This window comes from Ostrinia nubilalis, chromosome 13 (assembly GCF_963855985.1).
Source record: "Ostrinia nubilalis chromosome 13, ilOstNubi1.1, whole genome shotgun sequence".
Lineage (NCBI taxonomy): Eukaryota > Metazoa > Arthropoda > Insecta > Lepidoptera > Crambidae > Ostrinia > Ostrinia nubilalis.
The window spans coordinates 13,174,906-13,196,472 of NC_087100.1; the positions used below are offsets into that span (position 1 = coordinate 13,174,906).

Below are 21,567 nucleotides of genomic sequence, written 5' to 3' on the forward strand. Positions count from 1 at the left end.
ATGGCAGTAAAGCCTATATTTAAAGTTTCTGTTCGTGCGCGGTTCTGAATTTCTTGAGGATTTTCTGAAGCAAAATATTTTTAATTTTAATCTGTTTATTCACATAAAATATAAAATAAGCGATGTTATCAATCATCCAGTCGTGATCCAGTGTTCCAGATAGCTTCAATCGCGCGTAAAAGTGATTAGTTTTATTTAAAATAAAAGGGAATGTAAGTAGAAATGAAATAATACACATAAATATTCATTTTGGATATTTTAAAATTTTAATATCAAGTACTAAACTGAAAATGTTTTGAATTGGCTAAATTGAGTACGATCAATTGCCTATCTAATTTCTTTCCAATAACATGTAATGGGTTTGACAACAATCAATGTTATTATGTAAAATATGCGCTTATTATACGTGACTATAGAGACCTAATGAAACATATTACATTTTAGGAATATTTACAGGATCGCATGACAAATTAATTACCCTACAATATTGTAACCTAATGAAATTATTACTAACAAATTAGGTAAGTAATTAGCAATAGTCTACATAAAAATTTCACTCCCTGACTTGACATTATAATTAGTAAATCTTGAGAATTGAAAAACCAGGAACCATTATTGCTTTACAACAGCGACTTTATCCAAGTTACCAACATCTGACACATAAAACACTAAATAATCCCCTACTGTACAAATAAGATCAATAAATAACTAAACAAATATTTCTATCACTTCCAAGTTCCACTCGTATTCGCGGTTACAATGTATAACATTGCAAGCATCAAATAACATTACCAGATATTATAATCAGTCTTACATTTTATTCAGGAGAAGTATACTTCCGGGCAGACTAAAGGGACCAAGTCGAGATCTGACATCAACCGCTCGAACGGCGAAATAATATTTGAACCCTGCCATGAACTGCGTCAACGTGCACGCCATGGGTAACGGCAAGGCTTTTACATCGCCAATTTTTTTCCATAAAGCTGTACTTGGTGGCGAACTCGTCTCTTGGTAAGCGTACAGTTGGTAGCTAGCTATTTCCTCGTAACTGTCTACTTGATAGCCCTCGATCTTCCATGAGATGACTATTCCATTTTCAACTTTGGACAATTTCAGATCAGGCGCTGGTGGGAGCGCTTTCCAATTGGGCGGTTGGTACTGCTTCATGGCGTCGGGCAACGGCGCAGGGTGCCTGGTCTGGACTCGGGTTCTAACCACATTTGGCGCTGGCGCTCTTGTTAAATTTGGTATATTACATCTTTGCCTTGGACCTGAAACATTAGTTAAGATTCATTCAATCAAACATTTATGTAACCATATTATTTTTGACATAAGAATAATGTCATGAAGTCATTTGTTTAATCATAAAATATTGTATGTAACTTACCTGGTGCAGGCACAGATTTCAACATGATAGTTTGTCCAGGCCGGATTTGTCCTTGAGGCCCACTAATAGGTATGTACACTTTTCTGGGACTGTTGATCGATTGGTTCAATTGTGGTCTCGACGCCAGTAGATTCTGAGGGGAAACCAGTCTGACAGGGGGCGCGGGGGAGCTTCTAGGCGTCACCTTGGCAGGGGGCTCATCATCAGTCAAGTCGACCGTGACGGACTGTACCCGGTTGTGTGGTCTCTTCTCGGCCTTTTGAACTGGCGGCGACATCCTTGCTCCGTTCGGAAATTGAGGTTTAACGGGACTGCTCTGCGCTATCGGACTTTTTGCCACTGGATTAGCAGCAGCTGGAACAAGACGCGGCACTGGTATCGGCTGAGTGCTGGCTGGCTTCTGTGGTCGAAGACTTGGAGTCGGAGTTCTAGGATTCCTATTGGGAGTCGGTGGTGGCGGCTGGGTGGTGTTGCTGTTAGGAGGCTTCTTTTTTCCACCTTGACTTTTTTCAGTCATCAACACTTGCATACCCACAGATCTAGTAATTTTCAATGGAGTGATAGCAGAACCAGGCCTCTTTTTTTGTTCTTCTTGAATGGATTTTAGAACAAGTTGGAGATCTCTGTTCTGCTTGCAAAGCATTAGCGATTTTTTCTTGTACTCGTCAATGCTCTGGCTCATTGATTTCAACATTCTTTTTATTTCGCCCATATTGCTTCTGTCCACAATGCTCTCCACAATTTTCGCAACACAAAATTCTTCCAATTCATCTCTTGTCATGTCAGCCAAGTTTTTCTTACAAGATTTTAGGAAATTTTCAGGTAGCAGAGGTTTAGCCGGTTTTTTGTCTTCTACATTTGGTTCTGTGATTGATTCACTCACATCCAGCTCTTTGCTTGGGGCTTTGACTTCAGAAATAGGTTCAGTCGCATCTGAAAAAATAAAACAATTCGTTATTAGAAAAGTGTAATTACAAATTGTAAGTTTTTATTTGAACTTGATTATCATTACATACCTTTTTGAACCTCGTCAACGACATCTTCAATTTTAGTAGTTTCAATATTTTCTCCATTTTCTAAATCAATTGTACATTCCGTTGGTTTATCTTCTTTTGTTACTTCTGTTTCCATAGGCTGAGTCGACTCAGCTTTGGTGTCCTTACTAACTTCTGTGTCATCTATTAGCATGATATCGTCGTCATCTTCGATGTTAATGCATTGCTTCTCCATTGGTGTTGTTTCAGCTGTCTTTAGATCTTTCGCAGGTTCTTTTGGAGCTTGTGGAGCTTGGTCTTCATCATCATCAGATAGAATATCCAGTGTGTTGGATAGCTTCAAGACTGTAGATTTTTTAGTTTCATCTGCTTTTAATGTTTGTGTTACGCCATCACTCTCATCAATCTTTTGTGATTGCTCGTCAACTTTTGATACCTCCTTAATTTCATCTACATCCAAAACTTCAACTTTTTCATCCGCGCTTTGAGCTATTTCATCCACTACATCGCAGTCAATTTTAACTGACTCATTTTCAGTGCCCTCTTTTGCGACAGTGACAGAAGAATCCGCATCTTTTACAGTTTTGTCATTCTCAGCAACTATCTCGGAAACACTTTTAACGACTTTTTCTGGTTCAGTATCAACATCATTCACAGTTTCTTTGCTACTTTCTAACACTTCACTGTCTTGTTCTGATTCAATTTGGATAACATCATCGTCAATTTGGACTTCATCAACCTTCGTATTGGCCTCACTTTCTAGTGCTACTGAGGCTACAGGTTCTGGTGTATCGTCGGGCTTATCAATATCAGCATTCGTCTCCACTTCTTTACTTATTTCTAGGACTTCATTGCTAGTTTTCTCGTCGACTACTTCGGTCACAGTTTCACTTTTTTCTGATTCAACTACCAAATTATCATCCGATGCTTTTTTATTGTCTCTAGCTGTATCAAGATCTACTATATTTTTAGGCGAAACTCCAACATCACACTTTGATTCAGCTTGCACCACACTGGAAGTGTCATCTTTCTTTAGAGAAACATTATCTGACTCATCTTCATTAATTAAAATGTCATCTTCAGATACATTTTCATCAGGGCTAATATTATCTAAGATATCATCATCAATTTGCATTTTCATCTCTGAAATAGTTTTGTCTACTTCTAGCGCCATCTCAGAGATGTCTTCATCAACGTCATCTAATATTTCAGAGGTCTTAGTTTCAATGATTTTAACTGAATCATCCGAATGAATTGTTTCAGCATCATTATTGACACTGTCTACTTTCATTTCAGCCTCTAAAATATCTAATGCTTTTGTTAATTCAACATCATTTTCCAATTTGACACATTCAGCATCCTCAACTGTTTCTTTTTTACTACTTAAGCTAATATCTTCAACTTCTTCTTTATCAAAACCATTAACTATTATATTATCCTCCTCAGTATCCATTTTTACTGGTGCACAATTTTCTTCACACTTTTGTTTATCACCATTAAAATTATCCTCAGTTGTTATACCATTGCTATGGCTTTTTTCATAAGAATTTACATTGTTCTCTCCTTTCTCTTCAGTTTTTAAATCTAAATCACCATTTTCTGGACTTGTTTTTTCAGTAGTAGAAGCTACTTCAGGCTGTTCATTATTTGTTTCTAATTCTGATGAAGTATCTTTGGCAGTAGATGGCAGTTCTGGCAGATCTTCAGAGTTTTCTTTAAGCTCCTCATCATGAGTATCTGGTTCACTTGTTATAATGTTTTTCTGACCCTCAATATTTTCCTTGTTTCCATTACAAATGTCGTTTTTAAGGCTTTCAATGGAATCTTTAAGAGTTGTATCCAAGGACTCCTCAATAGTAGCCATTTTCAAATTTATGTCTGCACTGGTTTCAGTTTCTAATATCAATTGCATTGTATATTTTAGTCGTCTTCATTGGAGATGGAGAAAAATCTGAAAAAATAAGAGAAAAAAAATGTTACACAAAAGTTGAAAAATATTTTTATTACTTAGAAGATAATTAGTAAAGTAAGATTACAGATACTCTGCTTCATCCATTGATAGAGATTGTATACAATTGGACAATAAAAAACATCATACAACACTTAGAAATCATGAATAAAAAACCTAGCTATTCATAAAGTAAAAATCAAAATAAAATAAAATCCTTTGAATCAATGTAATGGCATAATTTAAATATATTTTATTAGAAATGTTAACTGAAAAATAAAAATAAAAAAATGACCAAGTCCATTTGGCTTTAGTTTTCTGCCATGTAGAATGTGAATACCTACCTACTTAATTTCAGTTTATTTAAAGATGCCGCTTAGGTAATACAATACAGGCAAGTAAAGAAAAAAGGAAGTAACAATAACAATCTTTTGAAAAAGTAAAAACCTGGGGCCTTACCACAAAAAAAAATCAAACGCGCGTTGAACACTTGTTTAGAATGACATTTCCATACTAAATGACAACTAAATTCAAAAGTAGTGTCCAACGCGCGTTTATCTTTTTGTGGTAAGGGAGCTAAGGTACAAAAAGAAGTACGCTTAATAATTATTACTAATTTTACTTGACTAGATATTATAAAGGTTTATAACAGAACCCTACGGAATCCCAAAAACTGTATATTCTTTTAAACCACCTGCCTTTTTCATTTTGCCTTTTGCACCGAAATTCACACCACAGTATGGTTTTGCCTTCTAAATCTAAATAGGTTATTTAGATTGGTAGGTTACAGTAAAGTTATAGCGGTTGTCTTTTAAAAAGCCAAATTATTCAGGCAGATTTCTTATTTTTCATAACAATTTTGACGTATTTTCAAACAAAATACTGTCAAAACCACAGTCAAAACTGACGTTATATTATCATTGGAAAACAAAATGCGATGACATTGTCAAATCGTAAAATATTCCAACAGCGCCATCTGTTGACAAGTCACAAAACTCAATAGTCTCTGTAGCGCCGCGAACGGTTGATAGAAAAAACCTTGCTAAAGCATGAGCTAAAGCAAATCGTTAGCCAACCAATCACAAACTAAAAAAATAACCAGCGAGGATTTTTATTTTTATTATTTTTTAACACGATTAGTCAATTTGAGAATAACTCTAAGCATTTTTAACCCATCTCTTCGCACCCTACTAAAACAAAAGACAAAGAGTGAGCAATTAAAAAAAAAATGAATGTTACCTAACCACCTGGAAACTTTTTAAGGAAAACCATCATAAAAATAGCCACAAATCCCAGATATTTTGTGGCTATTTTTATGAAGGTTTTCCTAATAATAGAAATATCTGAAAAATTATAAAAATAACCCATGGTTACTTTAAAAAAACACAAACATTTATTGTAAGAAGCAAAACAATGTTAAACCATTTTTAGTAAAAATACTGTATGATCTTAATTCATATGTTACGGTCAAAGTGATAAATGTGAAAATTATGAATAATCGCCGGTTATTATGAATAATTACCGCATGATTTGGTTAATGTGATTAATATGAGGTCATTTATGTGTGTATAAAACTAAATAGGCGGCTTAGGGGTGGCCCAAAGGCCACCCCCGCCGCACCTTAACCTATTTTTCACTTTAAATCAAAACATTATGTTATAGGCATCATGGAAAAGTAATATTATGCAAGAAACATTCCAAACTCATTATGCCAAATTATATTAATATATGATATCAAAACGTTCAAAAGTTTGGCTGTACACGAGCACGTACACAAGATGTTGTTCTCTTTTAAGAAATTTGTTAGTACTAAGGTTGAATTATTAAATAATCACTGTTAAATGTGATTAGTTTATCACTTTTACCGCGACTGTCGGTAATTATTCATAATAACCGGTTATTATTAATAATTTTCAATTTATCACATTAACCGTAACACATATACAGTTTACAGGGGCTAAGTTACAAAAAAAATTTTTGTCTGTTACTGACGGTACACTTCGATGTAAAATAAAGTGACGTCTGACATTCATTTATTTAATTTAGCATCCAAAACTGCTGTTACAGTCAAAACATAATCAGTCAAAACCACTTTTTCGCGGACTGTTTTGACTGATTTTTGGTGGTCAAAAGTGGTTTTGACTAACGGCCTTGGTCAAAACCACTTTTGACTGATTTTTGCAGTCAAAAGTGGTTTTGACCGATAATGAGTTTTGACTGTAACACTGCAATACGTGGGCGTGTTAGTGACGCATTTCGAAAAACTGATTTTAGCTCGCTCGTAATTTTTAAATTAGGCAATTATTGACTTCACTTGGTGTCTCTGAATGACTCATTCGAATCTGAATTCCAAATGTCAAATCGAGCCAACAAAGTAGTGCAAATTAATAACGAACGGGTACTTAAATCAATAAATGGACGTTAAATAAAAGTCGTAACTTGACCCTGACAATGGGCCCGGTTCCTTCATTCATCCTTGAGTAGATGAGGACACTCAAGCTGGAAATCCCAATTTAGAAACCCGGGTCAATATTATCTAGGTCCTAGTATGCTAAAAGACAAGTAACGATTAACTAGAGCCTGGAATCTGGAAATCCTGAGAAGACCAAATACTAAGGGATTGGAATTGAATAAAGACCCAAGAATAATGTGAACCAATGAAGTTATACCTACCACTTACGACAAAATCGAAGTTTTCAACAGGATCAGTTCGAATTAAATAGCTGGTTTTTCTTGGGAAGATAGGGATACGTAAGCGCACAAAAATAAATTGACTAACGACAAAACTTTTGGACTAGTTACTGATAGTGGAGAATCAATAATTAATTAAACATTCGAAAAAAGTTTAGTTAGTGTAGGGACATCTTCCATTTTCAACCGACTTCAAAAAAGGAGGAGGTTCTCAATTCGACCCGTATGTTTTTTTTTTTTTTTCTATGTTTGTTACGCGATAACTCCGCCAATTATGAACCGATTTGAACAAATCTTTTTTCGGCGTATAGGTAATACCTCAAGGGTGGTCCCATTTAAATTTAATAATAGAAAAAACAACCCCCAAGGGTGGAAAATTGGGGATGAAATTTTTTATACGCAATATCTCCGCCGATTATAAATCAATTTGACTGATTATTTTTTTGTTGAATAGGTATTATCAAAAGGGTGGTTTCATGCGAATTTGAAGAAAATATTTCACCCCCAAGGGTGGAAAATTGGGGATGAACTTTTTTATACGATAAAAAAGTTCATCTACAATATTTTACAATATTTTTAATTTTTAGTTTTTTTTTGTATTCACGCATTTGAAGTCGGTTTTATTTTTTTTTAAAGTTAATTAAACTATATCTTCCTACCCAATGATGAGGAAATAGCTGAAATTAATTATCGTAACTTATGACAGCTCAATGAGGGTTTTCGCGATTGAAAAATCCGCCAGATGGCAATACGTAGACGCGAGGTCCAAATGCTGCATGATTGGTTATTTTTGACATGACATTGACAGATATTATGTGAAAATCCACCAATCATGCAGCATTTAGACCTCCCGTCTACGTATTGCCATCTGGCGGATTTTTCAATCGCGAAAACCCTCATTCAATAATGGTATCCCCAAAGAAAGATGATGGTCTCAGAGTAAAGTTTGTTGTCTCTCTCGTCTGACTGAAGATAAATGTGTAATGTTGTTTACAAATAATTCTTGTCTGTACTCTGCATGTCTGCAGATTTTGTCAATTATTATGAATCTTCGGTAAAGTAAAAATGAAGACCCTAACATCAAGACGCGTTCTGAATCAACTTCTCAAAGCAAGTCTTTTTAACACCAATCCGTGCGCTGAGAAAGTAAAACTAAAAAAATAACACGGCATTGAACGAAGCATAACGCTAAATAAACTAAAGAAGTGTTCTATTCAACGTTGGCTAAGAGAGACAATATGAAATGCCTACAAAATGATAGTTTGGCAGCCATGCAAGGGTGACCCCTCGAGGGGTTAAAAAATAGAAAGAACAGATAATGCAATTTTTTCGATGATTTAGACAAGACATTTTTTTACTCGGGTGGTTGAAAGAATTTAATATTAAGTATTTTACTCCCCAAAACAGACTCAATCATAGGTCCCGATCCAGAACTACAGAGAATCGTCGTACCTGAACGAATTAAATTACTAAAAAGTAAATGATTACTGATGTTTTTGGGGGCAATGCCCCTACAAGCATTAATGGGGTCGGTCAATTGATAAAAAATAGGCTCTTATGGAACAAGTGAGCTCCAGCCAGCAGTCAAAATCCCAACTGAACAGACTTCGCCGTTACCACAGGCAACAGGCAACCGAATGTTCAAAGGTAATCTACAAATCTAATATTGCCAAAATCGAAGGTTATCCATTTTTTTTTTGTTATAATGATGCATCGTTTTGAAAATTTCAAAAACGGTTTCGCCACCGCGAGAAATTCAATTTCAGTGTGGAAAAATAATTCACCCGTTCTATTCAATCTCATCATTCTTTCATACCTAATACATTTCCAAAGCAAACGATAGAAAAGAACTAAACGCGCAGTGCTTCACGAAAGATCTCAAAATGGCGGCCGGTCGGTGTGATAATACCGGAATAAATTCCCCACTCGGTATACTGTGTACAGCTGAACGCCAACTCGCCAGAAGACGGAGCCGACATACAGCGCTACCCATCGCACTCCGGGTGCGCATTGCCACGCGAGTGCGAAAGAGATGCCTAGCGTTTGCGGATACTCGCTAGAATGAAACGAGGTGAAGGTGGAAGACAGAACTTAGGGCTATTGAACGGAACCAGAAACCGTCCATTTGGCAACCGATTGAATAAGTTCATGATTCTCAAAAAGTCGAAATATAAGAAAAACATCGTTTCGACGAGAAAATAATAAAGAAATAATGGCATTCGGAAGATAAAACACCGTAGAAATGGGAAATAAAAAAAAAATTAATACAGTGATAAGGTGACAAGTGACAATCTCATTAGACATGACCAGTCTTCTGAAGTAGGTAGGCTAATGAGAAAAAATATTATAATAGTCACGCACCAGGAAAGAACCTTACCGCGATAAACTTAAGGACTACTTTACAAATCAAATTCAATATGAATCGGTAATGGTAGAGTCAGCAGCCATGCCATAACTGTATTTTCATTAACGCGAAGTTGAAAATAGTAGTGTAAAACAGCTAACTAGACATCAAATAAAAATACTAGTGAATAACGTGAAAATTAAAACATTTATTAGAAAACATAAATAAATCAAAACATCAATAATCGTTACTCAATAGTCAAAGCATAAATGAATGTCAACAAAATGAACAGCTGATAGACCAAAAACATAACCCCATTTTACTATTTTTTGCCGGGCGTGGTGATCCGGTTTAAATGGGTTCCTTCCACATCCCACCAGTGTCAGGAAACCTGACTCAGGATGGATGGCACCGGTTTTAGATAAAATGACACGAAATAAGACGACCTTTTTCGAAACAAATATTATTGAATAAAAAAACACTTCAAAAAAGTGTATTTTTCTCTAAAAAACGGTTTACAAATTGCCTCCCTTTATGAAGAAACAAAGTAATACTGATAACAACGCGTATTCACAGTAAAAAAAACAACTATGAAAATTCAGAACATCGATGTCTCTCACCAGAGATACTTTACAAACGGACAATTTTAACGTAAAAGAACATCAAAATGGGATTAAAAATAAACGTTCAAATGATAATAAAAATAGTATAAACGTCACAAAAACAAAACACCATAAGCACCGCTGCTATCGACTGTACACAAGTAGGTACATACCTAAACTTCGAGCACGAGTCCAGAAGAAGAAGAGTGATCAAGAAGTAAACACTAACACGGGACGAGCGTTCATCTACGCGGTTTTAACTGTACTGACAACACGCAGAAAGAGAGAGAAGAAAATGGCGGACACATTGCAGCGTAGCGACACTAGTATTGTGGAGGGAATACGAACTAAAATAATCACAGAGCATGCCGAGCGCAGAGATTGCATCAATAGGCCTAGAGTGAGGTGGTAGTCGATGTACGAGAGAGACCGATATACGGATGTTACCGCTCGAGGGACGAGAAAAGCGAAATCGATTCGCTGAACGTGGCGCGACATTCTCTGACGCGTAAACTACTCTGTTGAGTTTGTACTTTAAACACGAGTATGTCGACGCGAAGCGAGGGCACGTTTCCCCAGCGAGTCATTCTCTTGCGTTCTACTTCTGTTGTTGACAAATGGATCTAATTTAATATAGTCTTCTTTTTGACCTCATTATTATTATTATTGTTTATTAATAAATTTAGTATTTCCATAGGTAATTGACTCTATCTCTTTTAAACTAGATGTTTTAAGTTTTCTTTGGGAAAGGAAATAATAATTTAGTATCACAAATATCTGAATTAGTTAGTTGATTTTTTTAGGTATCCTAAAAAAATCAACGTTAGGTAAGTAGGTAGTACGAAATTAGTACTTCCCTATGTAACTCTTTTTCAGAATAGTTAGACTGTCTTGTGCAGTCTTAAATCTTCTAGAATTTCAAAAATAAGGCTGGTTATGTAGTTATTTACAGCAGATATGCGGTTTTATAAATGTTTTAATCCGACAAAATGGCGTCGTCGTACCTAGTTATCGCGAATATGCGACGTTGCCGCTCTTCCTTAGCACCGCGTTCAAGTCGAGTGGGTCGTTCGACTGGCTACCGACAGTAGCCGAGCATTTACGAGCGGTGCCGAGCAAGCGTACGTCAACGTAACGTCATCACAAAAATAGAAGGGTCGAGCATAAAGTCATTTTTTCTCATAAAATCAGCAACATTTTATGGTAATGAGAAGCAGAATACGCAAAATACATCAATCTTTGTAGCATTCATCCTTGATTGAGCAATTTCGCACCCGGTACAGAGCCAAAATCGCCTAAGTTCCCTACTGTGATTTCAAGGTTAAATTATCAAGAATTTTATAATAACAGGTCTCAAATAACTGAAGATCTAGCTAGCATAGGAACAGAAAGTAGGGCCCTAAACAAGCCCTAAAATATAATGACGGTTTGGTACTAAAATAATCTTTACAAATAACATGCACCTAAATCGGAATTTTAGTAATGATAAGACAGTAATAGAAATAGTGCCGATGATAAATAAAATTTACTTATGATGAAGGCATATCAATGACCTAGTTCGAAACAATATAATCCGGCTATAATGTCCCATCACTAATGAACTAATGTCGATAGAAATTACAATGATTAATGCAAGAGTAATTATTTCAATTCCGAATGCCTAAATCAATGGCGCTGTCATATCACTATCACACACCACATACTCCACAGCCAAGGCACTGCGAAAAGTGTGTCTATAAAATCAGTGTGGATACATTGCCGGCGTTGAACTACGCGAGACGAATCTTTTGAGTTTCCGCTGTAGTAAACATTCGATGGATCGGAAACAATACAGATGCCTCGCGGACAGAAGTATTAAGAGACTTCTGCAAAGAGCGGTACAGAATGAGGAATCTAGTTATGGGATTTAACTCCCTTGGCACCGTTTGACAAAAACCAATAGTAATATATCTAGCCCATAGAAGAAAACGAATACCTTGCATTCTTCTATCAATCTGGCAGAATGGAAATATAAAAAACATTGTAGTTTTGTTGTCGAGGAAGGGATGATTGACCCGTAGCTGAATAAAGAGCTAATTAAAGAAAATAATAAGTAACAGGTTCTTCAATATTTCCGATTTATGATAGAAAATGTTCGACCAACTAGGTGACCAGTTGACCAGAAAAAAAACCCATAATAATTTGATTTTTCCTTTACCCGCTTGGACATGAATACAAACAAAGGCATGGCAAGCAACATTGATCAGCTTCAGCATTCATCAAAAGAAAGAATAATTTCGCTAATGATAATGCATCATCCATCCTTGTAGTAATAATACAAAAAGATCAGAAGAAACCTAGACAAGGTGAACCAAGCAAAGATATTTGCTGCAAAAATAGAATTTTGCGATGTTGTAACTTATGAACATTTGCGGATAAGAAATAGATACAAAGAAACTAAAAAAATACCAGGCTAGATAGAACTAGCTAGTCAAATCTTGATCGATAGACGGATAGCCTAAATCCCACTACCAGTGCTCAGAGTTCAGACTAGCACGAAACTAAAGCGGTTTGGCAACGTAGCGGAATGATGAACTTCGCTGTAATGTCGTTTACGCTTACGCGTCTAGCTAGTACGGCAACGACAATGAGAGTTGGATAAATTCGCACACATTACAGAGCTGCTGCAGCATGGGATTGACAGCTGTCAAATCTCATTCATGTTATCAACTGGCAATGTCAGGCAGTTCCATTAGTCAAGAGTTACCTGAATTTTATCTAGACCTGTATGTACGAAATAAATTGCTCGTAGGAAGAGCGGCAACAGCGCGTCCGTGCCGATAGGTACCAAAGTAAATTATTCGTCGACGTTGCCATGTAGGCGTTTCATACAACCAATCCAACTTCAAGTCCAGCAATGACTAGTTGTTTGTTGTGATCATTTTTAATAAATTAGTTTATTTTATATTTTTGTCTTTCTTTTCAATATCGTATTGTTCATAAAGTTCTCATTTTCTACTCGAGCTGATTCAACGCATGGAAAATTGTGCTTTATTGCTTCTTCATAAGGTACAATTTGGTATATCCTATAATAATATATTTGTCTAGAAAACTTCGACTGACTAGAAAAATACCTAGATATTAATAAATAAGCAGGTATCATTAACCTGTTTTAGAATACTAAAGTAATATAATATAAATACCCCTAAAGTCTGAAAACCCATGTTCTTTCATCTCGTGTAAAAGAAGAATATTTTCAAAAGAAGAATGACCAAAAATAAAATGGAGATGGCAAGCTGAAATAAAAAAAAACATCGTTAGTAGGTACACTCACCTCCAGAAGTTGCAGGTGATGTCCAGACAGTTCTCAACAAGTTCAGCTGGCGCAGCGCTTATTCTTTCCGACCTTGCTCCGCGCGGCGAAGATAGCGAAATGCACAACAAAACATTCCCCGACTGTCTCACGCTAGCGACCGGGGAGCGAGGGACCGGCCGCCATTTTGTTGAATGTCAAGTCGCGAGTTAGAGCGAGATAGATAGAGGCAAATATTCACATAACCTCACAACTTACATCAATAATTGTTTCAAATCAGAAGAAACGTCTGTGTAGGTAGTCTTAAATCTTGTAAGTTCTTCCAGTTTGTAATTAAATAATTTTGAAGATAATCTTTTAGATCTTATCGATTTTTCAAATCTTGGGTGCTTTATTTTTAGCTTTTCCACTTCTTGTATTGATTTTTGACAGAAACAGTCAACTGTTTAAAGAACTTTTACTTTTTCTGTCATTATCACACTATTCATTCAACTGGCCAGTCCAGATTAGAAAAACTGATGTTCCAAAATAAATTCAAAAATAATTGGAATTAAAAGGGAACTTCAGAACTACAGTAGCTTCTTCCGGTTCAAAAGGGTCATATTTTTAACCGTCTCTCTTTGAAACCTAGCGTCAATGTTCCATAATGATTTGTAAGTTCACTTCACTTCTATTTAAAATGAATACTATTCAATTAAAATTTATTTCTCATACTACCCTTTCTTTACTTTGTAACATCAAACCAAGATCTCGAGTTTAGTAATGACATCTGTTATGCTGATGTTGAACTAACACAAAATAAGAAAATAAACGTACTATTTATTGTTATATTTTACTATCCGTATACGAATTTTCGAAGCTCTGTCCGTTATATTGTAGTTAATGAACAATAACACGATTATTTAATATTATGTATAGTATTCTCTTACTAGTAAATCAAGATGACTTTCACACGTAAAAGCGATAATTCCGAAATCCGAACCGAGGCCGCGAGGATCAGTCTGAACGAAGTTTCTACAAATATTGTAAGATGGCGCTAACAGACTGGAAGTGGAATTTTACCTAATAATAAAAATCATTGTGATATGTATGTTGCAAATAAACTTAATTAAAAATAAGTCGTTCTACGTAAAAAACACAATTTAATTAAATTCTTAAATAATAAATAAGCAATAGACTCAGAGAATAAACATGAAATCTTTGAGTCCTAAGAAATTAAAAAAAATTCTCTCTTCTGTCACTCACTGTCATTGTGAAATGTCATCGTGTTATTTGTAAACAAACAGAACGGTTCCTATGAAATTCCAGTTTTTTGTAAATAATTAGTGAAGTGAATAATTTAAATGAAATGTTTTTAGAAGAGGCAAAAAAATTAAACATTTAAGATGTTTCTTGGCATGCTGGCGCAGTTTAAAACGGTTGAATTTCTTTTTATCTCTACTGTTCTATATTTCATAAGCTAATTTATTTTTAAATCATCTTTAGTGATCTCTACCATGATTTCAGACCATCAAGGCATTAAACCGTTACTCAGTGATCTTGCCTCATCGCTTATTCAGCCAAGCACTAGATAATACGTATACAGAACAACAGAAAGAAAAAATCCTGCAAGTTATCAATGAAGCCGATAATAACATGCTGTCTAGGTAATTAATTATAACATACTAACAATTTAATAATGGAAAATAATCCTGACTTTAACTAACCATTCTTCTCTGAAGTGGTTTCTTAGGCCACTTAAAACAAATTGAACTTCAGAGTTAACCTTAAAATTACCTGAACAACAACAACCTACCAACATAAATTATTTTTACTAATGCAAGTTTTGGTTATTTTGGAACTGAATAGTGCAGAGTAAAATTTCCAAGATTGTTAATATCCATAATTTATTCCTTTCTAGGTATGAAATACCAAAATCTAGAATAAAAAAGGTTTCCCAGTGGAAGGATACTTATGGTGGCTTAAAATCTATCTCTGACATACACTTGATAGATGGGTTCTCAGACAAAAGTGCCAAAAAACTGTTCGATAGTATATTAGATGGACCGAGCGAACCACCAACAGTTTCAAAGGCCAGCAGTAAAATTAAAGGCCAGATATTACAACCGACACTGAATGAGTCTACTAGACAGGTGTTTTTTTTTTATGTTAATGATTTCTGCAATCAGTCGGCAGACTATAATCAGATATGTTGAGTGTCATTTTATTATTAAAGAGCAGCTGGCCTATGCCTAAGCTGTCTTCTTAAATTACGTGGTTTCTTTTTAGCCCTTTAACCACGTTGTCGTTCTCCAGTAAGTAAAAAAGACAGGTGAATTTGTTTCTAACATCTATGAAATAATATGTTATTTTGCCTTCTACTTTATGCATTACGTGCTGGCCTGTGATGTTTCTTAAGATTTTTTTTAAAATGTAGTACCTGTGGATTTTTATAAAAAAATGACTATACAGGGTGTTAACACTAAGTTTCTCATAGTATTGTATTCTTAATAAATCGTTTACTTCTAGAAATGCCGAACAGTCTTGGCAGTTTACGTGTCAGTGAACTCAGTGTGTTGGACGCTAATAGACAAAGAAAACTATGAGGTGGTCAAGTGGAACTACTATGGCATTGACTATCCTGATGGAAAAAGGCTTCAGATTACTGATATCATGCAAATTGTAAGTTATTTAAGTTCTTGTTAATGAGGGTTTTCGCGTATGAAAGATCCGCTAGATGGCGGGACTTGGATGTGGGGTCTGACTGCTGCATGATTAGTGGATTTTGACATATCTGTCAATGTCATATCAAAAATAACCAATCATGCAGCATTTGGACCTCGCGTCTACGTATCGCCATCTGGCGGATTTTTCATACGCGAAAACCCTCATTGGCATAGATTATGAGAGACTGGCAACTATACTAGGTTGATATAATATGTTTCTCTCACTTCAACTGGCATTGGATTCAACATCGGATTCTGACACTTTTGTAGTTATGATACCATGAATATCAGTTTATGGTCCTAATTATTTTTATTTTATTTACGACCTTCGACCAGTTGGACACTTTAGATAGCTTCTTGTAATAGTGTCAATATCTTTTTAGCTTTTAACGCAAATCTAGTCTTCAAAGCAGTTTAATAGATTTATTTTATTTTCAAAATCGATATTTTATTGTCTATGATGGCCGCAGGAACATCACTATACATGGACTCCCAGCAATAAAGTACGGTAATGCCTCGTACAGATTGTATCGGCAAAAATTATGGAACTTGATAGGTTTTAGACCATGCCACACACCAAAACGTCCGGAAGTTGTAATACTATATTATAGAATAAACGTTAAAAGACTTATTTATTTAATTTTTCAATGCTTAAGTGTCCATTAGAATGAAAGGGTGCTTAATGTATTAAAAAGATGGGTTAATGTTTTTGGGTGGTTTTTAGGCGATTTCTGACAATGTCCTTTGTGTCATCTTAATATCATAATTTCAGCAGGTCCAGCCTCCAGGGCTTACTATCACAGAATATATTTTTACTCTGACATACTATACTTGCCCCTTTGTGTTATCGAGGTTTCGCCGTTCCGTAGCGACATCTATGAAGAAACACTTTACTAACTAGTCACTTTTACATCATTCCGCCAGATGGCGTTGTAATTATTTACTATTTTGCAGTTTTGGTTTGAACATTTTTCTATCTCATACTTTACAAAATGGCAACTGCTGTCTATTTTACGTAAACTTATTATTATATTAGAAAACAGCAGTATTCAAACAGCGGTTCCAGTTGGAAACTAAGATCACATCAAATGGCGCACATAAAGACCTTCTGAAGGTTATGCACATTATTAGCTTAAGCTTTCAAGAGGAGAGCGTATCTTCTCCTTAAAGGCCGGCAACGCATCTGTAACGCCCCTGGGTCTGCGGGTGTCTATGGGCGACGGTAATCACTTACCATCAGGTGATCCGTCTGCTCGTTTGCCTCCTGTCACATAAAAAAAAATGATATTGATAAAATTAAATTATAATATCACAATAGCAAACCTCTCTTTTTTAGGCATGGAAAGTGACCCACAAACTGCCCCAAGCCGACATCTACGTGATGAAGGCAGAGGCCACCACGCTACGAGCTGGCGGGAGCGACCCCAACAACCCCAAGGTCATTGCCGTCAATCTGCAGAAGTCACAAATGATCTCGATGATCGTGGCTCTGATCAATGCTAGGAGTAACCAGATAACGTGAGTAGAAAGAACTTAACACTATTAACTGCTGAATTATCAAAGAATACCATGCGTCTTTCTTTATGAAGGTACTCGGTCTCACTGCTTTTTACGCGCCGATAAACTATATGTACGAGTATAATAATATAGTTTCCTTTATTAAAAGATGAGTTTCGGGTTTTTGTGAAATCTTATATCACTGTTAGTGTGATGCTGATGGTAGTTGAAAATCTTCGAACTTCTTAAACTTACTTTAACGCCATCTATTAGCGACTACGTTTACTAAACGCATGTGTATCGTTTTGTTTTTAAAAGACGACACTAGATAACGCTACTGTGATTAACTGAAAAAGGTTTGTTTTGATTTAATTTTTCATTTATTTAATTTAATGAGTGTTATCGCTTTTAAACTTAATAATTGGCATCACTGGTGAGTGACAAGACCTTACTCTACAGTGACGTCATCCTGGCGAGTAAGGATGACGTCACAGGTCTTGTCACTCACCAGTGATGCCCTCATTTTTACTTATATCTGAAAGGACCTAAAGTCCGGTCGCCAAACACGCTCGCACACACTGCGGCCGCCCGTCGCGGGCTAAGGCGGAAGGATAGGTAGCTTGGGGTCATTGGACGAAATTCTACGTGCTCAGCGACCGGACTTTACCTGTACCCATTTTATTTGTTCCAGGGTTGCTCAAGATGATGAGGATGAAGGAACTAGTCAGATAGAGAAGAATTTTAAGCACAAAGTGTATTTTCTAAGGCCATCTTTACCCTACAGGTGAGCAATACTCATCTACCCATATTTTTGGCTCTATATTTTAATAGTTTCTTATACATACCTACATGAATATTGTAGAAAGAAATCAGATGCTCCATCGTCCAAGTATACTATGCTTTATACGCGTGTAGGCAATACAAACTGATGGACTGACAAAAACTGTAATACTTTTTATTACTTAAAAGTATTAAAAATACTTACAAATTAATAGACACGTCAATTTTCTTGATTTATTTAACCTGACATTTCTTTTTAGGCTGTACGGAACACTAGTCGGTAACGAGCGAGTATCAACCGACCAGACGGTCGAAATGATGCTACAAAACATGAGTGCCCGTTCTACGGAAAATTTCCTACCAATAGCATACATTTCAGAAGAACTAAAATCCGATTTTCGGTCTAGAAACGAACTGGAAAGGGATATGTTAGGTCATTGCTTGTTATTGACATTGACTTTCATGGATCTATGTATTTATAAGAATCAGGAAAGTATCCAGAAGTTGAACAAACGTGGAGAGTAACAATTTGTAAATAACTCTAGGTTGTTAATGTTGTAGATAGTTATAGTTTTTATGAATAAACAATTTTGACAGTTATTTCTGTTTTTATGCTTTTATTTGCCTTTTCCCGAGATCTAAAGACCACTGTCCCGATTTTATTGTGTGAAGGGGAACTGTAGGTAGATAGAAAATTTTACTCAAAGAAACCATTCCTTTATTTTTGAAAAAAAAAAGGATATGCATTCAAACATGCTCTGAACTTCTGAAGTGACTGTTAATTTTTTTGTAAACTGACTGAAAGTTTAACAATAATTTGAAGATTTCAGTTTTTTTTAAATTTTCTTATTTTCTGGGTTTTAGAAGGTGTAAATAAAACTTCACTATATTGCTTCAGTTGGACTAAAAAGTGTTTATTTGATAAAATACAACGAGCTTACTTTTTACAACATTTTACTTCTATTAATGACAAAAAAAAAAAACAAACAAAACCCTTAATACAATAATAATATACATAAATACGATGGTATCAACTTCAAACGTATTGTACGTAACTAACATAAATGCAAAACTAGGCAAGAACATTACAATTCAATTAAAATATAATCTAAGACAAAATAATATAATAATAACTAAAAATATAAACGTTAAAATATTTTAAAGTTACACCGAGAAGTTCTAATGCAAAAATTCTCTATAGATCACACATACACTTTTGACCTAACCAAAGTTGAATTTTGTATGTAATACTGATATTATTAATTTTGGAAGAACTAGAAAATATTATTTACAATTTTTAAAATTTGCCAACGTTTAATTTTTCGCCTGGATCTTTGTGACCATATCGCAACCAACTGTTTTTTCGTAAAAAGAATAAATAAAGTCTATGGTAAATTGAAATAATTCTGTTAACTGTTGTGTGTAAAAAGTTCGATCTTGTATTCTGGGATTGTCTAAAATCAATTTTATATATTCTATTTCGGAGTCTCTGAAGGTAGTATGTAAGAAAATATACTCTGCTGTAACATGTGGATGGCGAAGCTGAGGGTAGATGCGACTCTTTGAAAAAAATATTTCAATATGGCAACACTAACTTTGCAAGAGTTACTATTGGAAGACTTTCAAATTAGACAAACAAAATTCTTCAAACTTCTAAATAAAAAAACAGTTTAAACTGTTTTTTAACTGAATTTTTGCGTTGAATTCGAGGCAGTTTTTTGCTGTCTCTATATTGTGATAAATTAAAAAATGGAAGACAAATCTATCACAAATAAATCATTTTATTTAAATTAAAAATTAATAACATCGCTAAACCCTCAGCACCACCAGTAGATAACTCTGTAGAAACCTAACAACAGTGTAAAATACCAGTCTATTGTTGTATATTACAATAAATATGTACAATTAATGATATAACAGCACCCATCTCATTAATGAAACCATTTACGCCGAGATCCGTCGCCTATCGCGCTTCATTATAAAAAAAATGTGTGTAAATATCACCGCTTTATTGTATAATCTATTGTACTCTTGTATAAATTGTATAATCTATCTATTGTATTCATCTGTACACGGAAACAGTATATTGTATTGACTCAATTATTGTAGCAAAAATAAGCTGGATAGGCGAAGGATCCTGGGTGCGTTCACACTGGGCGAAACGTTCGTGGTGCGCGCGCGCTGACTTAACTAAATAATTGATCGCGAATCCGCGCACGATTTCCACCCGTGTGAACAGACCCGTCTGACGTAAAACGTTGCGTACAATAAAATCTGTAAAAAACTCAATCCAGACTACAAGATCATTAATCTAATATGTCCATCTTTTATAAAAAATTCAACAACACTTATTTTATTGTGGAACTGTATTCAACAAGTCTCTATTGTGATAAAAAATTAATTATTTTTAAAACCTGTGACAGCGGTCGGCGATCGCATGGCAGTGTACCTACACAATGTTTGGGTATACCTAGTTTTAAAAATAAAATAAAATAGGCCATTTTTATGTTGGCTACCAATTATTTCTTGACACTATTATTAATCTATGTAATTAATTATATATAGAATAGAATAAATTATACGTAAATTTTCCAAATTTCATGTGTATTGCACTGGTACCGCACTCTGCGGTTCACACTACATAAAATTGGTTGAACTGTACAAATAAATCTAGATTGGTATACGAAACGTAACTAAAATAGAAAGGTCACAAAACAAAGTCGTCGTACGATAACTACGGCGAATGGAAGACGCTAAATAATTCGTAGCCAACCAAACTAAATCGCTACTCTAAGCTCTCATATGCACTGATGATGGCTTCCGATATACTACTTTATACGATATTTTGTTTGTGAATATTCGTAGTGCGACGGTTAAACATTCAAATACTTATTAGTAAAGATCCCGATTTCACACCGGTCGTCCTCGACGATCGCTTACATCGTCTTGTATAAATAAAATAAGTTCGCAGACTTTTAAAATACATGACTTTAAATGCATGATCGAAAGTGTAGCTTTTACGCCACAAAGATGCGAGTTACAGCATAAAATTTGTGTGATTTGAGGCAATTAAATTGCATAGTTTATTTTTTAAATCATTTTGTATATTTTGTTTCAATTTATAGCAATAAGTCGCATCTCTGTTCTGTTTGTAACTGTGTAAGTTACAAACAGTGCCACACAAACCTGAAAAAACACAGGGTGACTTAATTTTAGGTTACTGTTAAGCCAATGTTACACTACACTTCTTAAAACTTCGACTGCTTGAGATCATACAATAAATGCATCCAACGTGGAATCAAAATGCTATTACAATTTTTGAATAA

At 35.2% G+C, this 21,567-nt stretch overlaps 2 protein-coding genes across 4 annotated transcripts; one reads left to right on the forward strand and one right to left on the reverse strand.

Moving 5' to 3' along the window:
* Window positions 1-243: 243 nt before the first annotated feature.
* Window positions 244-13,376, reverse strand: LOC135077715 (activating transcription factor 7-interacting protein 1). Of its 2 annotated transcripts, none has more exons than XM_063972285.1 (4): window positions 13,281-13,376; window positions 2,404-4,333; window positions 1,388-2,320; window positions 244-1,271 (listed from the first exon to the last, which is right to left on the reverse strand). In XM_063972285.1, exons 2-4 carry the CDS (start codon window positions 4,292-4,294, stop codon window positions 811-813), a joined length of 3,285 nt encoding a protein of 1,094 aa, XP_063828355.1. In that variant the 5' UTR covers window positions 4,295-4,333; window positions 13,281-13,376; the 3' UTR covers window positions 244-810. The 2 variants fall into 2 exon arrangements, with proteins under 2 accessions (XP_063828355.1, XP_063828354.1); XM_063972284.1 differs by lacking the exon at window positions 13,281-13,376 and adding an exon at window positions 10,141-10,413.
* A 123-nt stretch (window positions 13,377-13,499) lies between these two features.
* On the forward strand, window positions 13,500-18,841 carry LOC135077728 (uncharacterized). 2 transcript variants are annotated; one of them, XM_063972303.1, is made up of 7 exons: window positions 13,500-13,571; window positions 14,766-14,905; window positions 15,160-15,391; window positions 15,768-15,920; window positions 17,301-17,482; window positions 18,153-18,245; window positions 18,502-18,841. In XM_063972303.1, the coding sequence occupies exons 2-7, from the start codon at window positions 14,895-14,897 to the stop codon at window positions 18,764-18,766; spliced, it is 936 nt and encodes a 311-aa protein (XP_063828373.1). In that variant the 5' UTR covers window positions 13,500-13,571; window positions 14,766-14,894; the 3' UTR covers window positions 18,767-18,841. The 2 variants fall into 2 exon arrangements, with proteins under 2 accessions (XP_063828373.1, XP_063828372.1); XM_063972302.1 differs by lacking the exon at window positions 13,500-13,571 and adding an exon at window positions 14,519-14,677.
* The last annotated feature ends 2,726 nt before the right edge of the window (window positions 18,842-21,567 follow it).